At 39.6% G+C, this 20,686-nt stretch overlaps 1 protein-coding gene across 5 annotated transcripts; it reads left to right on the top strand.

The window, feature by feature from the left end:
* Nucleotides 1–897: 897 nt before the first annotated feature.
* On the top strand, nt 898–18,973 carry LOC119489727 (deoxynucleoside triphosphate triphosphohydrolase SAMHD1-like). Of its 5 annotated transcripts, none has more exons than XM_037772505.1 (15): nt 898–992; nt 2,949–3,109; nt 3,346–3,461; nt 4,118–4,200; nt 5,164–5,340; nt 6,099–6,199; nt 6,397–6,505; nt 8,625–8,716; nt 8,845–8,964; nt 11,927–12,062; nt 12,872–12,949; nt 13,075–13,179; nt 13,302–13,436; nt 15,344–15,442; nt 16,694–18,973. In XM_037772505.1, exons 1-15 carry the CDS (start codon nt 972–974, stop codon nt 16,709–16,711), a joined length of 1,551 nt encoding a protein of 516 aa, XP_037628433.1. In that variant the 5' UTR covers nt 898–971; the 3' UTR covers nt 16,712–18,973. The 5 variants fall into 5 exon arrangements, with proteins under 5 accessions (XP_037628433.1, XP_037628432.1, XP_037628434.1 ...); XM_037772504.1 differs by having other exon boundaries at nt 12,866–12,949; XM_037772506.1 differs by lacking the exon at nt 15,344–15,442 and having other exon boundaries at nt 12,866–12,949; nt 17,169–18,973.
* Nucleotides 18,974–20,686: the final 1,713 nt, after the last annotated feature.

Genomic DNA, 20,686 nt, shown 5'->3' with positions numbered 1-20,686 from the left:
TAACATCAGAAGTCTTTCCAAGGAGAGCTAGATGAATTGAATGTAAACTGGAACGGAACTTTGAAGGCAGATTAAGAATCACCCAATAAACTGCAGTGATCTTATGAGTTGTCCTTGAGGTGCCCAATAGGTTACACAATTCCAAATCATCTATATATAACCCCAATGCAATTTGCAGCTCTTGTTCTTGAAAAAGCTGATTTTGATTAAAATAGTAACCATCTTAAAACGATTTGTAATGGCCTGGTGTAGTCTCTGCATTGAAAACAAGCTTTTCCAGAAACTCTGCTCTATTCAGTAAACATCTCATTGTCAGTTCTAACAAAACATTATCCACATCAGTAATTCAATTATATTAAAATAAATATGAGTTTATCTTCACTTGATATTTTTGTTGCTGCATTTTAATAAGCCCTATGAAGTTGCTTCTTAATTAAGGTGTCACAGTCTGTCTCTCTCTGTCGCTCAGAGACCCGGTATGAGCTGGCTGGAGCTCTCTCAAGAGACTGGTCTCGTAGACAAAGAGACTTGTATTTCCTTGTTAACAGATAGTTTGTTTAAATATCACGGGTGTAACTGGAGAGCTTGTTGGGACGGGTTACCGTGGTTACACGTCTCCAACCAGCAAAGAGTCTCTCAGGATGGAAATGACAATGCAAATTACTGCTCAATATATAATCAAACAAATGCTCGTCGTATTATTGCTATTTTGTATCAAAATGTGCTTATGTTGCACACTTTGGAGAGAGGACTAAAAAACTGGAAACATTACTAATGACTGGAAGCTGGAAGCTACACAGCCATTGCTGTGAAATGTTATTGTCATCTAATCACTCCCTAAATATTTTCACTCTGTGGGCAGGGACAAATCTGATAGGCGTGGTACATTAAAGCCAGGTATTTTTATCCGTGTACCTATAGACACAGATACAGGCTCTGACAGCAACAAAACGCGAAGGAAGACATTGTCAATGGAGCAGAACAAAAGCAAGGTAATACATATCATGTTTAATATATAAATATGTTTGTGTTTATGTTTATTTGTTTCACACATACCACCGATCAGCCATAACATGGCAAGCGTAAGGATGTGAGCGACTTTGACAAGGGCCAAAATGTGATGGCTAGACGACTGGGTCAGAGAATCTCCAGAACTGCAGCTCTTGCTGGATGTTCCCAGTCTGCAGTGGTCAGGACCTACCAAAAGTGGTCCAAGGAAGGAAAACTGGTGAACCGGCGACAGGGTCAGACCCGAGGCTCATTGATGCACGTGGGGAGTGAAGGCTGGCCCGTGTTGTCCAATCCAATAGAAGAGCTACTATACAAATTGCTGAAAAGTTAATGCTGGTTACGATTGAAAGGTGTCAGAACACACAGTGCATCGCAGTTTGTTGTGTATGGGGCTGCGTAGCCGCAGACGGTCAGGGTGCCCATGCTGTCCTAATGTTTTGGCTGATCGGTGTCTAAAAGAACAGTAAAACACATTTCACATATAAGGAATGGCATTTTGTACAATTGTTTTCCTGACTCATGTAATAATTGTAGGTAACTGTTTAAGACAAAAAAGTGTGTGGAAATGGTTTCTTGCCTTCAATCTAAACTGAAGGGGAATCACTTCCTTATTCCTTAGGTGTTTTAGAGGGATGATGAGTAATCAGTTTATCATATCTCAGATGAGCAATGTCCCCTCTTTTTCTGGCATCTTTCATCGCTGGGATCAATTCCTTGCGTTTCTCTCGAACAGATTCAGAGTAGTCTTCATTAACAAAAATGTTTGTGCCTTTGAGGAATTTCGCTTTCTCCAGTACAGCAAGCCTGTCTTTAAATCTGAGGAACTTAACCACTATAGGTCTTGGTTTTCCTCCTTGGCCAGGTGGTTTGCCAGAGCGGTGGGCATGCTTTAGTTTTATAAGCTTATGGCCAAGTTTCAGCTTTTCAGAGATGACTTTTCTGATCTTTTCTTCAGAGTCAGACCACTTCTCATGGCCAGTCTCCGGAATTCCTTCAAAGATCAAATAGTTACGACAAGGCTGATTTTCCAAGTAATCAGCTTTGCCATTCATGTTGTTAAGACTTGAGCCAACTGTTTTGATGTCATTCAGCTTTTTACATTGAACTGACAAGTTGTCAGAAAGTGATTTTAACTCATCCACATCCTTTTGGGTGTATTGTAGACTTGATCTGAGGTCACATAGCTCCTTTAAGACCCCATCTAGTCTTTTGTTGAAGGAGTCCATGATCATTTCAAGTCCTTGTCAAAACACTTCTGTGATTCTATTTGATGGATTGTCTCAAGCCCAAGCTCTCAGGAAAGCATGTTGCCAGCCATCTCGGAGCATCTTTATAAAATTGACACCTTTACTGCCATAAAAAAGATATAAACAAATATATTATGTTTAATCGAACATCACACTACATTTTCAGGGCTGGAGAGATAAGGGAGACTAAACAGAGGAAAGCTGCAGAGCTTGTAGAATAAACAACAAAGGAGTGTGGAAGATGCCAGGGTTAGTGAAATATCCTACACAACCCCAAAGTCCAGATTATGTATGTTTACTGTCTATTGTTGAGTTCGTGGCCAGTCTATAGCAAAAGATGATGAGACGTGGGAGGTATGGAAAATGAAGGTGAGACAGATTGCAGTATGAAATGAAGAAAAACTAGTTCACTAACCAGGAGAACTGGGAGCGTTTTTTTTTTACTGGTACTCCTTTTGAGATAAATAGGTGTGTCCAATGTTTGTTTTACCAGGTGCTCAATGATCCTGTCCGCGTGTTTTAAGCCATTCCTTTGAAGCTTTGGCTTCGTGTTTGGGCTCACTGGGCCCAAACATTTTCATATTTCTATCCTCTAGCTAACTCACACAGCCCTCAGGAGAACTGGAGCTGGTTTTACTGGTACTCTTTTGGGTCATAATTGAACTGTGTTTTGGTTCTATCTTCTGCTAGGTGTTTAATGATCCCATCCATGGCTCGGTGGAGTTACCCCCACTTCTCATCAAAATGATTGACACACCTCAGTTCCAGAGACTACGATACATCAAGCAGCTTGGAGGGGCCTACTTTGTGTACCCTGGAGCATCCCACAACCGCTTTGAACACTCAATTGGGTATGTCCATATGTTATCAAATAGTTTATGTTTTAAGGTAATCACTACCGAAATTCAGCAAAGACTGGTTTGTCGTAAATCACCTAACAAAATCAATAAAACCAAAGTAAACACACTGCATACCGTAGTATAGATATAATAAAAGTTCATATTTCCAGTTTTGCAGAAGGATAGTTGTGTGGTAATTGTGTAATGTGTTTTTGTTGTTGTTGTTGTGTGCTGTATGTGCTGTAAAGGGTGGCACACTTAGCAGGAGAACTTGCAAAAGCTCTGCAAACAAGGCAGCCGGAACTCAAAATCACTAAAGAGGACATCCTTCGTGTGCAGATTGCTGGTCTTTGCCATGACTTGGGTGAGTGATACACACCTTTTCACTATGACATGTAGTAGGTTTTAAGGGTTGTGCAATGATTCGTATGTTCACATAAAAATGCACAATGTATGTTTAACTACTGTTAGCTGTGAGCTACTACCAGTTAAAACTCAACAGATCATTCAGATTTGATGCTTAACATGCAGGAAAGTTGAAAGATTATGCCCTTTGACCTACTGGGAGGGCCTTTAATGTGAAATATTAAATATTTATAAGTGCAATAATCATTTAAATACACAATAACAGCGCACATTTTCAGACAGTCTCTCCTGGAAGGCATTTATAGTGTTGCAGTCGTTGCATACACAAAAACTGACTCCCTCCTTCACTCGATCACTACTAACAAAATAGACACTCAATGGTTTCCTCTATAGTGGGCAGAGCTGAGTATGGCACGACTACTGGTATATTGTTGTATTGATGAAAATAATGCTGTGAAAATGTACCTCATCCCAAGTTCATCAAAACAACAAATAAACAGGAGGGAGTGTTGAATTTACATTAACAGCAAACAAACAAAACAGGCCTGCTAAGATATACTAGATCTACAAATAGCTCACTTCACCGTTTACATTAGTTCACTTTACACACAATCATCATTAGGTTAACTTATATATATATTTCTCCATATTTAGGACATGGGCCCTTTTCCCATCTGTTTGATCAGATGTTCATCCCCATGACACGTCCACCAGGTGACAAAACGGAAAAGTGGACGGTAAGAAATTATTTTTTCTGTTGTCTGTAATGTGTGACATAATAACCAACCACAAAAATGAAGCATGTATAAAAAACACAACCAGGAGCTGCTTTAATGACACAAGTCTCTGCTGCCTACTAACCGAGAGTTTGTGTGCTCCTCCAAGCTTTGAATATTCGCTGTTGATTGATAGCCCTATTTGCTGTAACGTTACTGTGCAACACTTATGTGAAGTTGCAGGACTGTTTTACCTTCAGCGAATGATAATACTTAATCCGTGATCAGCATCGCTTGCTTTACTGATGAAGCAAGCGATTCATATGACTACCCAGTGCTAGTTGTTATAATCATTGTTATAATTGTTGTGCTGACATCTACATATCAGGTAAGTGCAAAGTTTCTTGTTTGTATGCTTTACTCACAGGTGCGTGAATTATCCTGGATATGTAGCGTTCATATTGCAAAATAATACTGTGATTTATAGTGATCATGTCTGTCTGGGTCAAATTGATCACTATAAGCAGATGATTATTATAACCCATTTTTTGCTTTTTGATTTGCCTCAAACTGTATGTGATTAACATAAAGTGGGCATGTCTGTAAAGGAGAGACTCGTGGGTACCCATAGAACCCATTTTCATTCACATACAGTATCTTGAAGTCAGAGGTAAAGGGACCCCTTTGACACACACCAACATCCTGTGGGTCACTCTTAATGTATGGGGAGAGTAGTAGAGATGAAGAGGTTAAAGATCTGGATTAGGGGGAGCAGGGAGAAGCAGGCCGTATGCACTACAAGGCACCCAGTCGGCATGTAAGTTATGGCCACAGACCTGTCGTCTAGCAAATGTGAGACATAAGACAAGCATTCACATTCTGTTTATCCTGTAGAGATGGGCTCTTTCTACTTGAGCAGTGAGGCATTGTTTTTTCATTTTAAATTCTTGTATTAATATATTATTGATTCGGTGTATCTTACAGCATGAGAAAGCCTCTAAAGAGATGTTTGACCACATGGTGAAAAGTAATGGCCTGGAGGTCGAGATGAAGAAGTATGGCCTGGAGGTCGAGACGGAGAAGAATGGCCTGAAGGTGTCCAATGACATTGACTTCATCAAAGAGATGATTGCAGGATTGCCTAGAGCTGAAGGCCAGGAGGTATTGGACATTAAAGCTGAAGTAGGCAGATTGGAGCAAATATGATTAAAAAAAGTTATTTTTATAAAACGGTCACTATATCCTTGAAACAGGTAACCTGAAAAAAATCATGTGCCTCTGTGTCCTCCGGTGCTCCTTACTGCATCTGCAAGATTTCATAGACCGGAGAAAAACAAGCAGTCAGAGCTGACCTGAGATCTGCTGTCCAGCTGCTGTCCATGAGAGCAAGCTGTCAATCACTCGCGAACTCCGACCAAACGGTCAAACTAGGCAGCGCTGATCAAATATGAATCAATATGTTCCGTTAACGCCTATTTCTCGCCTCAAATGTGTTCAGAATCATCTTGTAGTGCACAGTTTAGCTGTAAAATGAGAAAGTTTGTGACCCTGCAGCCATGTTGAGATCAGGTTGAGATGGCTTGAAGAACTGCTAGTACCGGTCACATGACCGGAGCATAGCCAATAGGAATGCTCTCTCTCTGAAATGACCTGTGATTGGTTAAAGTCTCCCGTAACGGGCTAGATTTTCTAAAGCCTGAAATCAGAGCCATGAGGAGGTGCAGAAGTCTAGTTATCGCTCAGATCACTTGAATAACAATAAGCTGAAAGGTTATTATGGAATTTTTGCCCAATGATGCCAAAAATATACTGCCTACTGCCATTTTAATACAGCCTGTGTGAATTGTGTGAAATCAGTATCATCATCATTGCTACAGCAGCCAATGTCTAATGCCACTGTTGTGCTGTCATCTCCACAGTGGCCAGGTAAAGGCCGTGGAGAAGATAAGTCCTTCCTCTATGAAATCGTGGCCAACGAATACAATAAAGTTGATGTGGACAAGTTTGACTACTTCGCCAGGTGGGGCTTGTTGAACAGCTACTATACAATTAACTATTTGATGCAGAGTGATGAGCACCGATGTATTATTTCCCCTGAACAATCACAATATTCTCCGGATTATTTCAACAATATGCAGCATTCTCCCGGGTGACTTGCTTAATTTTTCGTAATAAGCCCATTTTCTTAACACATTTCTTCACTCTGTCTCTTCTCAGGGACTCCCACTACCTGGGCATCCAGAACAACTTTGACCATGACCGCTTCATAAAGTTTGCCAGGGTGTGTAAGGTGGACGGGCAGATGCACATCTGCACTAGAGACAAGGTGCCGACTTTACTACGTCTTCTTTTTTGATCAGCTTTTAAAATAGCAATACTTTTCAGGGTCTAACAATAAGGGTTGCCTGATGATCCGGGGCCAGTAAATACAATCAGCCAGCTGCTCGATCAGGCCAGTGCTCGAAAAATTGAGCGTTGAAAGGCAAAAGGACATTCTTGCATCTTGGAGAAAAAAATCATACAGTACAACTGAGAATGATGACTTGTGTTACATGAGTAGCATAGCTCCTTTAATAGCTCAATGCGTAGTGAGTGTGTGGTCGAGCAAGAGAGAGAGAGTGACAGTGGCTGTGCTCAGAGAGGTGTTAGCAATCGGATCGGAGAAGAAACAGTAAAGTTGTGGTAGTAAATGTACAATGTACATCACCTTTTGTGTGCATGTCAAAACAAATTCATGCATGTATCTGAATGTGTGATTTTGTGAAAACAAAAAAAAAACATGAAGAAGAGGAAGAAAGAAGAAGGCATACTTCATTGATCCCCTGAGGAGAAATTCAGTTTTTCCCCTCTGTTGGTATTTTTTACACATTATACACAGGCCAGAAATACATACACACATGCACAAACAGGACCTATACACATGCATTAATGGAGAGATGTCAGAGCGAGGGCCGGGGACTGCCCGTGAAAGGCGCCCCAAGCAGTTGGGAGTTTGGTGCCTTGCTCAAGGGCTCGGCAGTGCCCAAGAGGCAACTGGCACCTCTCCAGCTACCAGTCCACACTCACTACTCAGATATGCATTTGCATGTGTAAAAAGTATATTATGTAGAAATATTTTGTGTATTTGTAATTAAAATGTGTGCAGGAATATTTTCAACAGTGAGGTTTCACAAAGTCTGAGAGATGGACACACAAATTTCCTTTCTGTGTATTCAACCCTGAAATTACAAGCTACAAGCAAGAATTTTGACTCTGTTTTTACGCCTGAGCTGACTAGCCAATCAGCATGGATATAGAAACTTCATTGGCCGCTGCTGTATTTCGCGCCTATGCGTCTCCGTGTCCACTATATTGAAGCAGTCAAGATCCGCTAGTAAACAAATACAATGTGTATCGACAGATGCAGACTTCTCCACAAAATCGACCGTAACTCGCTTAAAGCTGAAGTAGGCGAGATTGGAGCAAATATGATAAAAAAAAATATTTTTATAAAACAGTCACTATATCCCGACAGTAGCACATGAAACAGGTAACCTGAAAAAAATCATGTGCCTCTGTGTCCTCCGGTGTTCCTAACGGCATCTGCAAGATTTCACTTACCGGAGGAAAACAAGCAGTCAGAGCTGATCTGAGGTCCGCTGTCCAGCTGCTGTCCATGAGAGCCGGCCGTCAATCACTCGCGAACTCCGACCTAACGGTCAAACTCGGCCGCGCTGATCAAATATGGATCAATATTATGTTACGTTAATGCCTATTTCTCGCCTCAGATGTTTTCAGAATCATCTTGTAGTGCATGGTTTAGCTGTAAAATAAGAAAGTTTGTGACGCTGCCGCCATTGTAAAATCAGGTGAAGTTATGCCAAGTACCGGTCACATGACCGGAGCACAGCCAATAGGAACGCTCTCTCAATGAAATGACCTGTGATTGGTCAAAGTCTCCCGTCACAGGCTAGATTTTTTAAAGCCTGAAAACAGAGCCATGAGGAGGTGCAGAAGTCTAGTTATCGCTCAGATCACTTGAATAACAATATGCTGAAAAGTTATAATGGAATTTTTGCCCAATGATGCCAAAAAATATACTACCTACTACCACTTTGATTCTGAAAAGACTTTCATGAAATTTCGGTTGATATAAACATGAGAAATTGAACATGATACTGGTTACTTACTGTAATTAAATTCTGCTACTTGAGCGGATCTAATCAGCTCTATACCAAAACATTAACCTTCTGAAAAGCCAGAACTTCCTCTGGGACATGCAGGCTCCGATCTATGAATAGGCAACATCCCACCTCGCACAAAATATTTTTGCAGCTGCAAAACATTATTACACATTCACAAACTTGAATGTGTGAGAATGTATTATATTAATGACTCGTATTTACTTCCATATGTACCCTGCATTTACATGATTAGTTGTAACATACAGATAATTCTTTTAACAGGAGGTGGACAATCTGTATGAAATGTTCCACACAAGGCACTGTCTCCACAGAAGAGCCTACCAGCACAGAGTGAACAAGATCATAGAGACTATGTGAGTAACCTCCCTTCCCTAGTTGGTACTGCAACAGCATTTACCTTTGTCTGCTGTAGCTTATTTCATTTGCTTATAATTCAGTCTCTTGTATGGTATGCATAAAAGTGATAATATGTTGTATCCAGGATCACAGAGGCCTTTTTAAAAGCAGACAAGTACATCAAGATTAAAGGCTCAGGGGGGAGGATGTTCACTCTCTCCACAGCCATAGATAACATGGTGGCCTACACCAAGCTGACAGGTCAGTAGAAACCACCGTGTGCTGTGAGCTTGTGTTTTAACATTAAGACACAGGGAGGAGTGGGCAGGATACATGAACCACCATCTGTACCATGTTTAACAAAAACTTCATGTCTGTCTTTTAAAATATGCTGAACTGTCTAAACATCAGTATTATCAACCGTGTTTTGTTTGCTTTTTTTTTTTGCTGTTTTAGTTTTTTATATAAACAATGATATAAACAACTGATAATTTTCTGAATTATTCTAAGGATTTTCGGTACTGGATGGCTCAGTTACTTACCTGCACGCAAGGAGATCAACTATTGAGGTCTAGCAGTTGACGTAACAGTGTCTAACAGTCGCCGCACTGCTAGCATATTAAAGCATTAGTGAGGATCTGAGGAACTATAAATCAAAGCGTAAGCCATTAGTCAACCATAAAGCCAGCTTTACTTGTACACTTTAGCAATTTAGTTACAACAATAACAGCTTAGCTAGCTCGCTCACCACTATTCATAAACTAATATGAACACATGGATGAATTGTTTTTCTGACCCATGAGCTCAATAAAGATCGTCTTTACGGACTCTCATTCACGCCGCTCTAAAAAGTCAGAATCCCCACTATGATCCATGTAGAAGACATAGAAACAAAGAAACAGCATTGTTCCTGTGTTGCAGTGTAGAGCTAGTTAAGTATGATAAGGAACTAGAATCAACGCCTCAAGGTTGTATGCCTCCACCAACCTGTCAAGTTGCAGTTTACATCCATGCCTGTCCAAAATGTCATTTTATCCTATTAGACATTTGTGTAAAATTGTCATAATTAGCATATGAATTCTTGAGTTATGGCCAAAAATGTGTTTTGTGAGGTCACAGTGACCTTTGACCAACAAAATGTAATCATTTCATCCTTGATACCAAGTGGATGTTTGTCCCAAAGTTGAAGAAATTCCCTCCAGGTGTTCCTGAGATATCACGTCCACGAGAATGGACTGGACGAATGTACAGACGGACGGACAACCAGAAAACCTAAAAATGGAAGATCATAACATAATCCTGTTGCTACATACTTGGATTTGTAAGACAGGGATTAGGTTTAGGCATTATTGTTTGTATTTTCAAATAGTACGTTTTTACTTCAAACATCACAGATAAAAAAAAAGATTTTAGGATATTAACTAACCAGTGTGTTTTCTGGGGTAACGAGATTGACTGGGAGTTGACTTTTGCACTTGTGATTTTGGTTTTGTAAAGGCTAAATAAAGACACAACCCTCCAAACTCTAGATGCCGAGTAATCTCTCGCCCTTTAATGCCCCATGCACATCGCTTCAGCATGGGGAGAAATCCTAAACTTGCCGTGCCTGGTTACGGTTGCTTAGTTACGATTGGACTATTGGGTTGAACAAATGGTCAATTGAAATTTTGAAAGCATCTGTTTTTGATAATGCACATATTAAATGATGAATGGCAACCAGTCCTGTAAATTACAAAGATGTAATGAGTGATAATATACATTCGAGATTAAGCTAGCTTTTATCAAGCATGTTTATATAAAATGAATGTTATAGTAGTAGTAGTAGTTTCATAGTAATCATAAAAATGAACAAATTAGGGCTGTCAATTGATTCAATTATTTGATCGCGATTAATCCAATGATTGTCCAGAGTTAATCGCAAATTAATCACATTTTTGATCTGTTCAAAATGAACCTTAAAGGGAAATTTGTTAAGTATTTAATACTCTTATCAACAAATATGCCTGCTTTATGCAAATGTATGTATATATTTATTATTGGAAATCAATTAACAACACAAAACAATGACAAATACTGTACAGAAACCCTCACAGGTACTGTATTTAGCATAAAAAATGTATGCTCAGTACCTAGGGAACATTGAGGAGGTTGTGCATGGAGCAGATAGATATCTGGCAAAAATTCTGCTTATAGCCAGCGAAAAAGCTAACAAGAAACTGGTATAAAGCGGAACCTCCGGGGAAAGATCACTGGTTTGAGATTGTCCATGATAGCTTTTCAATGGAAAAACTGATGTACCAACTAAAATTAAAAGCAATAGCTTCGACAAGAACTGGGAAAAATGGATAATTTACATGAAGCATGTGTTGTTGGAGAATATATACATGTTTAACTGCCCCTGACAACTGTTACCCCTCCTGACAACTACTAAGTGTTGTATTGGTTGTTGAATTCTGTATAGATTATCATGATGTTCAGCCCAGGGCTGAAAATGCGAAATAAATACCAAAGTTAAAAAAAAAAAAAAAAATTATGCTCAAATCATAACATGGCAAACTGCAGCCCAACAGGAAACAACAGCTGTCAGTGTCACAGTGTGTTGACTTGACTATGACTTGCCCCATCCTGCACGTGATCATCATAAAGTGGGCATGTCTGTAAAGAGGAGACTCGTGGGTACCCATAGAACCCATTTTCGTCCACATATCTTGAAGTCAAAGTCAAGGGACCCCTTTGGCCATGACAGTTTTGCCTCGCCAAACATTAGCGCAAGTTTGCAGCATTATTTAACCTCCTTCGCGACAAGCTAGTATGACCTGTTTGGTACAAATGGATGGATTCCTTAGTTTTTCTAGTTTCATAAGATACCAGTATCTTCACAAAACTGAGCCCGCTACAAGCTCCGAAAGATCAAATAGCATTAGTTATTAGCTGATACAATTAGCGTTAAGTTATAGTTAATGGGTTAAAGAAATTAGTGGCGTTAAAACAAATTTGCGTTATCGTGTTAACTTTGACAGCCTTAGAAAAAACTACACTTTTTAAGAACAATTTAATGAAGTAGAAATAATTCTGTCACATTTTGCTTAATTTTGTGAGTTATGCCTCTCAGTTTAGGGTGTCAATTATTTATTTGTGTAATATTATCAATGATGTAGTAGTGTTTTCTTTGGTTTGTTCTAACTTATCTGTCTTCCACTATGTTTCTCTGTTTGTCCTGTAGATAGTGTGTTTGAACAAATCCTCAACTCTTCCGACGACGAGCTGAAAGAGGCGAGGGAGATTCTAGAAAACATCATCCGTCGACGCCTCTATAAGTTTCTGGGCCAAACCAAGGCAGATGAAAACATGAGTGTCACCCAGGTGTGTGTGTTTGTGTCTTTGTATGGCTGAATAAGTAAGTTCTGCAGAATATCATTTCTCGAAAGAACTTTAGGTGTCTGGGTGAAACAAAAGCCTCACCCAAGCTTAACCAAGGTGTGCAGTAATGTCTTTGTGGTGCCATTTACATATTTTTGTTACTGTCGTCAATGGAACGAGTATTCTGTAGTGATTTATAGAGCAGCTGTGGAGGAGATAGAGTAGAGCGGGGTTGGGTGTTCGATCCTCGGCTCCTCCTGTCCATATGTCAAAGTGTCCCATGTTGTTCCTGATGGTTAGGCCAGCGCCTGCAGCAGCTTTGATGCCATTAATGTGTGAGTGTGTGAATAGTAAACTTCTTTGTCAGTGCAGTCTATTTACATGTTAACATTATTCCCAAGCTGCAGTGCTGAAAATCCTTATTTTATGATTGCGATGTTATCTGACAAATTCAGCTTGAATACTGGTTAACAACAACACCTGTGGTGTGTGACCAGTTATATAGACATTTAAAAAGAGAGATCACAAAGAAACTTAGAGGCAACAGAAACTTTTTCTTAATTTTACTGCCACACAGCCACCTGACAACTGGGCAGGCTTACATCTTTTTTTTGCAAAAGCTTTGTTTTCCCCAAACATAGTAAAATATCTATATTACGATTATACTCTCTGGAGAAAAACACTGTTTTAGTGTGGACAGAGAACAAAAACTGAGAAACAAAGATGTTGATTGTGTGTTTTTAAAATGTAACTGCTTAATGTGGGCGTGTTCTTACTGTGTGTTATCTTTTTCTCCTCTCTCCCAGCTAAAGGACATGATTCCCCGTTGGAAAGAGGAATTGGCCCTCCCTGTGGAGGATGGGCTGACACCAGAGGATTTTGAAGTTCTGGTGAGTTTTAGTTCAATTATTTGTACTTAACTTGTTTGATTATTTGTAAGATGTTGCCTACCTCTGTTGTGGCATCATTTACTTGAGAATATAAAAAAAGGCTTCTCTCTCACCCTTCTCTTTAGGTCATTACTATGGACTATGGGATGAAAGAGAAGAACCCCATCGATAAGATGCGTTTCTACAAAAAGGAAGAACCTAACAAAGCATTCAAGATCCCGGAAAGCCAGGTCAGAACTAAATAACAGTTTTAATGTTACTCTTTTGTTGCAATAGCTTGTGTGTATTTCTTCGTAAGGCAACCTCAGTTATGTCATTATTCTAAAATTTTTGCTGCTGTCATTCTTGTCAGAAGTCCAAGCTTTACCCAAAGTGCTTTTCTGAGACGCTGATCAGGGTTTACTGCAGGAAGACTGATGACGAGAGTCTGAAGGCAGCCAAGGAGCACTACAACAATTGGGAGCCAAACGTCTGGCCACAACCTCTGGTAATCATTTTATATCTAAGCTGTTAAATATAGTATGTGTATATGAGATAGATAGATAGATAGATAGATAGATAGATAGATAGATAGATAGATAGATAGATAGATAGGCAGGCTTTGTTGAATATTCGATTCTGATTGGTCAATCATGGCGTTCTACGGTCTGTTATTACGTGCCGTTGCTATGGACACAGTTCTGATGTCGCAAAATGTACCAAACACTTCCAACACCGTAGCACCGTGAAACTATAGGAAATATACAAGAAAATACATTTACTATTTATACAAATGACACCAACACAATCTACAGTTTCACATGATTAAATATGAATAATACAATTAGCAGTGCAAAAGGTGATTAAATTACAACTATAAATACATACAAATAAAATGATGTTCTGAACATCATCTGAACAGATATCACACTGAAGAAATCACTGATTCATCACCATCACCCATCAAATAACTTTCAGTAAGGTAGCAAACCCAAAATACCTTTAAACAAAGAAAGAATCAGCTGATTATTTGGCGACGCTACATGCAACGCAAACAAATGAAACAGAAATGTTTGAATGAATCAATCAACTCGCACCTATGATTGTACCAGTGGCGGCTGGTAGAAATTGTTCTAGGTAGGGCTGTGCCACATCCAATCAATTTGGATGTGCGATGTTCACTCAGCCTAGCATGGCCAGCTTGACAGAGAGACAGTTTCCTTACTTTTTCCGGTGCTTCATATCCCTCACTCGGGTTGTTGTCCATGCTGGATCGTTTTAAAGAGCAAGCACAGAAAGCAAAATAACGCATTAGCATGCCCGCATCCAGCTAGCCAGGTCTTTCTGGTGTAGCAGCTACGACAAAAGCCTCGCATATACTTCTTCCCTTTTTCACTAGCCTGCTGTTTTATTACCAGGTCGGGTTGATCTGGGCCCATCTCCTTCACCTGTAGTTTATCCGTCAAATTTCTTCTCTCAAACGGCTCCAGGAGGAGAGATTTTACCGAGTTAGGGTTCGGTTTTGGAGTAGTGGTCACGGTCACTATTGTAATAGTTAAAATGGTGGCCGTAGAGACCGCAGAGAGCAGTACTGACTTTAGCAGTAGCTGACTGCTTGGGGCCAGGGCTGGACCGGCCATCTGGCATACCGAGCATTTTCCCGATGGGCCGATGTCCTTTTGGGCCGATGTATGTCTTTTTTTTTTTTTTTTTGGGCCCATAAAACAGGTAAATTGGCCCATTTCTTTTCCTTAATTGATACTGGGCTGGCCCAATCGCTCTGTGCCGGGCGGCCACAGTGAGGAGGAGAGGGAGAGAGATGAAGGAGGAGTGTAGTGGTTATTTGACGTTTTTTGAGACCTCAAAAAATCCTCCTTATTTTTGAGGTCTCAAGGTTGGCAAGTATGCAAAACAACCACATTTGAAGGGATTTCCTCGAACAGAGCCTTCAACAAAGCGTGGTATACACAGCACAAGTGGCCGGGGATGGTGCCGGTCTGGGCTAAAATGCCAGGACTGATTTTTTGTCCCAGTCTAGCCCTGCATGGGGCGATAAAATAATCGCCCCTCTCTTATTAGATTTGAGGACGCTGATTGGCTAAATTTAATGTTATACATTCATAGCTTGAATCAGCTATTGGCAAAGCTGCTTCACAGACCCACCTGCTGTGGGCGATTTCTCCGTCGCCCTAGAGCTGAACTTCAGACATACAGACAGCCAGAGGGGAGTCAGGGGACGTGAAGGAAAACCATATATTTTGCACAGATGATTTTTCTATCATATTTTACACATATTACTGGGTTCATTTCATATTTTAAACACACAAATATTGACAATTTGTATAATTTATTATTATTATTATTAGTAGTAGTAGTAGTAGTAATGTTTTTTTTGTGTGTGGCTGTCTGGCTCAGGGGGTGCGGCGCCCTAGCGCCACTGGACCTGTAGCAAAAGCAAGGAGGCTCAACGTACCTCATTCTGCTGACCAAGGGTGTTCATCAAAAGATTTACAGGTAGTTTCTCTCATTCTTCTCCCGATTCACTGACGTTTCCTTTTCTCATGATTTACTGGCGTTTCTCCCTCCGTGCGGCATGTTTTCCTTTGGCGTTCACTAATCGCCACGTTAATAACAAAATATGGCAGGTCGTAAATTAAAGGGGGTGACCTGGTCCCTTCTGCATGGGCTATGACTGACACAACAAGGGGGGTGTCTGTCAACTTGTGGAAAGTACAGGAAAACTGCATAGGTTTGAGTTGTCACAATTCAAATTAATAAAATAAATAACTACAACCAGCAACAAACAAATACTTATAAAAGGAAATGGATAATAATAATACATATAAACCAGTTACATTGCAATAGGGAGTAATGTCTGATCTCTGAAGTTCTAATTAGCGGCCAGTTACAATGGGAGTGGGCAAATATGTTTGCTTTATGCAAATGTATGTATATATTTATTATTGGAAATCAATTAACAACACAAAACAATGACAAATATTGTCCAGAAACCCTCACAGGTACTGCATTTAGTATTAAAAAAATATGCTGGGATGACTGGTTGGTACCAGTGGATTCATTAGGTTTTCTAGTTTGATATGATACCAGTATCTTCACTCTAGCTTTAAAACTGAGCCCGTTACAACCACCGAAAAATCGATTGTGTTAATGCGTTAAAGAAACTAGTGGCGAGGTTCTATTAAATGGCAGCGATAGTATATCATATATATTATGTTATGAGTATTAGGATATGAGTATCAGTAGTAGCAGGGATGGGGCGATTGTTTATGTCACATCTTGTCAGAGCTCCAGGATACAATTGCAGTTCAACTGCTCTCTGATCTTGGATCTGGAGTTAGTGCAGTCTAGGGCTGGTGCTAATGATTAGTTTCTCTATTAATCGAGTATATAGTTTTGTATTTTCTATTACATCTATGGATATAAGAAGATAGAAAAAAAAATGCCTGTAACAATTTACTAAAGCCCAAGGTGGCATATAGCTTGTTTTATCCAACCAATGGTCCATCACTGTCACATAAGACAAAGGAGCAAATCCTCACAAGTGAGAAGCTGGATCGAGGCAATGTTTGAATGATTAATTGTTTATCAAAATAGATGCCGATTCATTTTCTGTCGATCGACTAATCATTTCAGTTCCAGTGCAGTTTAGTCCTTGCTTCAGTAATGACGAATTGCATCTCTCACTCTGCACTGCTCTCGTTACTGATACTAATGATACTAACGCACTTTTGTTTTCTTTACAAGGAGCAAGAGATGCAGTAACACCGGAGCTCACCCCTGGGGAAAATATAGAAAACGATTTATCTGAAGTCTTGGAAGATGGAGATAAAAACTGAAAAAAGAGAAAAAACACTCCCTGATACTAACTGGTTCATTATGATTGAAAATTATTCGGCCATATACTCTTTTTTGTTTTTTTAGAGCTGTTAAATATTATACTGTGATGTCTTGAGAGGTCGGGAGCTTTTCTCTTGGAGCTTTAAAGGTGTGGGTGCAGGAAATTAATACAGACAGGCTTTGCTTTCCAACTTAGATTCTGTGTATTCAGTCTAACAGATCAACTTAATTCTTACAGTCAGCCGGTAAATGAAACAAAACCGTACTCTAACAAAACTCTCATTCAAGGTTTTTCTCTGCAACACAACAAAAGACCGGCTTCTCTCTCTGTGCACCTCAAACTTTTCCTCTACTTCACCTACTCTGTTCCCCTCCCCCACAGCTCCCTCACTGGGTCAATCGGCTCATTCAATTTGGCGGGGCAGTAACCTGTGTCCTGATTGCCCTGCTGGCTATGGGTTCTGCAAGGTTCTTTGAGTGGATGCCATGATGGGTTGTAGTCCTTGCTGCAGCCACCGGGAGGGAATGTATCTCCCCTCTGTGACACAACCTCTCATGACATCAAGATACACATAGCTTTGTTTGAGTTTGATCATGTTTAATCAGCTTTACTTTAGACTCTCTTCTCCATCTGCAGCTTTATATGTCACATTTAAAACTGAATCATTGTTTAATGCCATTGTGGGTATCAAAAGCATGTCATTGTGTAATTCTGTTGTGAATAAATCAATCATCATCATTCAATAGTCGGTCACATTTATTGTGTATTGTCTGTGTATAGACGAATCTGGCGAAATACTGAAAGTAACCAAGTTGCCATTACTGCGGTAGAATCTCCCTACAATACGCACAGGTTTGAATGCAAGTTGTCCTAAGAAGTTGTCCTACTTTTACCTTTACTTTCTATGTAACATTACTTTTGACGATGATGTCTAGGAGTTTGGGAAGAACCTGAGTTCTCAGAACGTTAACCTGACATGGTGAAACAAGTAACGTCAGCTAAGTTAAAACTGCTTAGCTAGCGTAGCTAACGTTAGTGGGCTGCGGTGGTCCCACAGAATAAATTAACTCAATCGACTAACTGTGGCGTTATTGTGAAATATAATGCTCTAACTAGGGCACCCTAATGACCACAAAGTAAATCTCATTAATCAGCCGGCATCACAAATAGAACCAGTATAAAGTGTCTGCTAACTGTTAACTGGTGACTCTCAGCCAAATGCACCATGGTTGCTCGTAGTGACGGCAGCTGTATCCTCATAAAAGCCTTCAATTTGACTTTAATCCATCTTAAATACATAGTCATCTATGTTTATTATCTACGGAGACCATTTACGTACGTTATGACATGTAACTACGGACACATTTGGCTGAAAGTCACCGGTTAACACGGTTAGCAGACAGTAGAGTCACTACGACTTGCCACCGCAGTAATGGCGGCGCTGCTAGATCGCGGAACACACAAAGCGGTCGCTGGATTCGTCTATTCCTTATGATCTGGGCAAGCTGTAAAGCACTACCAACATGTACTGAGGTTAAAGTGAACATTTAATTTGTGGTTAAGGGATTTGAAATATTTAGAGGTGTTTGGTTTTGATGTTAGTCGTGTGAATTAATGTGGTAATCTGATAAGATATTATTTTTAACTTTGAGTGATGTTTGATTAGTGGTTGTTTAGGTGTTTGTTGTGGTTCCAACTTGGTTATTTTACTGTGCTTTGCTCACTGCATGTATTGTTAATTATTCACAGTTCATTTTTTTAAATTTGTATTTAAATGTCTTTTATTGGTGACATATTTTATTCTATCCTGTTTTAAATGCCTCCGGTCACGGCTGTCGCGGTCACCAAGGCATTATGTTTTGGGTTTGTCCTTCTGGACCATTATGTTGAACGTGATATCTCAGGAACGCGTGGAGGGAATTTCTTCAAATTTGGCTCAAGCATCGACTTGGACTCAAAGATGAGATGAATTGAATTTTGGTGGTCATAGGTCAAAGGTCACTGACAAACTTTGTGTGTATCTTTGTGTTTTGTTAATTGTGTGAAAATGTATTAGATTGTTATGTTCTGGGGCTATAAAGGGAAACCTACTAAAGGATATTAGAACCTTTCAACTGTATTCCTATTGAGATGGGTTGATAACAGATAATGTCTGCTCTATTTGAAATAAAACTCTTTTCTCTTTGTTTTGTGTCCTCCTGCAGCTTAATTCATCCAACACCAGATGAAATCATACACTTGTTTTTCAGCTGTGATGATGATGTATTCACTAAATATTTCAACAAAGTCAAAGAAAAACCTTATGTGAACAAATTGTTTAAATGTGTATGGGCTCTGTCAAAATAATGAGGTGATTCAAGGCACAGGATGTATGCAGAAACGCATCACCCTGGTGCAATACAGACACACATGCACACTCTCCAACATCCGTCTATAAATAGCAATAAAGACATCTATTCATGCATATTACCTTATTGGAGCTGCAACAATTAACAAAAGTGTAGGTAACATTTACAATTTTGCCTGAAACTCTTTCACTTATTACACTTAAAGGGACTGTTTGTAACTTCTTACACGTATAAATCATCGCGGGTCGGTGTAGAATTCTGACTCTAGTGAATTTGCTGTGATATGTGAGCATAAAAACGAAACAAAACTTTACCTGCTGCTGCAGGTGTGGCCAACCAGTCGGACAAGGGTAAAAAAAATAGCTACCACATACCATCACACACCCACACAGTAGAGACAGAGGAAGATGAGTAAAACTGAAACTTAACCTTAATTGTTTCATGTAATTCTGTACCATTTATCAGTAGGCCTCAAAAGTATGGAAGGTTACTAGTTACACTTTCAAAGTAGCTCCCGAACACTGCTGAAATGTAATAAATGTAATGTATTTTAATAACAATAGCCTGTTAATAATGGACATTTTACCCTTTTTGCATCATATTTCAAGTAAATTTAAGCATTTATTATACAAATTATACATCTGAAACATTGCAAAGAAAACTCTTATGTCTAGTTCTCACGGTTCTGTCCCATTGTAAACACACTGTCCGCATTGATTTAGGTAGGCTTAGGCTATTCTAATTTTTACACAGTACTACTTCTACTTTACTTTTTGTACACTATACATGGGTACTTTTGGCCAGTGACACCAAATGGCCACAGGATGACACTGTTGCTCAAATCTTTAGTGTTGCTTCACAGTAGTGATCCAATAAAACATGTGCTCTGCTGCACCATATGCTCAACTACTGGATTATCTTTTTGTCATACGTTTTGTGATAAACTTGGATCAAAATCAGAGATGAACACCAACAGAAGGAACCTGGCGACTACAATCATGTCAAAGATTTTTTTCTATACAGGATGATGAAGATGTAATTAGTGTAATTTTATTGGTGACATATTTTATTTTATCCTGTTTTAAATGCCTCTGGTCACAGCTGTCGCCGGCACGGAGGCATTATGTTCTTGGTTTGTCCTTCTGTACCATTATGTTGAACGTGATATCTGAACACGTTATTATCGCGTTAACTTTGACAGCTCTACTCTAAATCTAATATAGTCAATTTGCTCATGGCTCTAAGATTATATATTAGTATTGTATGCTTTTATTATGAAATTTAGCTCCATTATGCTAATGCCTTAACCTTTGTGGCGGTAAAACAAATTTATGTTAATGCGTTATCACGTTAAAGCTGTATTGGGTAGAGATTGAGCAACTCTGATTAAAAAAAGTTATTTTTATAAAACAGTCACTATATCTTACATGAGACATGTAATCCAAAAAAAATAATGTGCCTCTGTGTCCTCCGGTGCTCCTAACGGCATCTGCAAGATTTCACAGACCGGAGGAAAACAACCAATCAGAGTCGAGCTGGAGCCTTGCCATC

Source organism: Sebastes umbrosus, chromosome 6 (genome assembly GCF_015220745.1).
Source record: "Sebastes umbrosus isolate fSebUmb1 chromosome 6, fSebUmb1.pri, whole genome shotgun sequence".
Lineage (NCBI taxonomy): Eukaryota > Metazoa > Chordata > Actinopteri > Perciformes > Sebastidae > Sebastes > Sebastes umbrosus.
The sequence above is the reverse complement of the archived record's forward strand: the minus strand, read 5'-3'. Positions and strand labels throughout refer to the sequence as shown.

Coding starts and splice junctions, on each gene's coding strand:
- LOC119489727 (XM_037772504.1), top strand. CDS start 972: ATGGAGCAGAACAAAAGCAAG. Junction 6,506..8,624: donor ACATCTGCACTAGAGACAAG/GTGCCGACTTTA, acceptor TTCTTTTAACAG/GAGGTGGACAATCTGTATGA. Junction 13,437..15,343: donor ACGTCTGGCCACAACCTCTG/GTAATCATTTTA, acceptor TGTCTGGCTCAG/GGGGTGCGGCGCCCTAGCGC.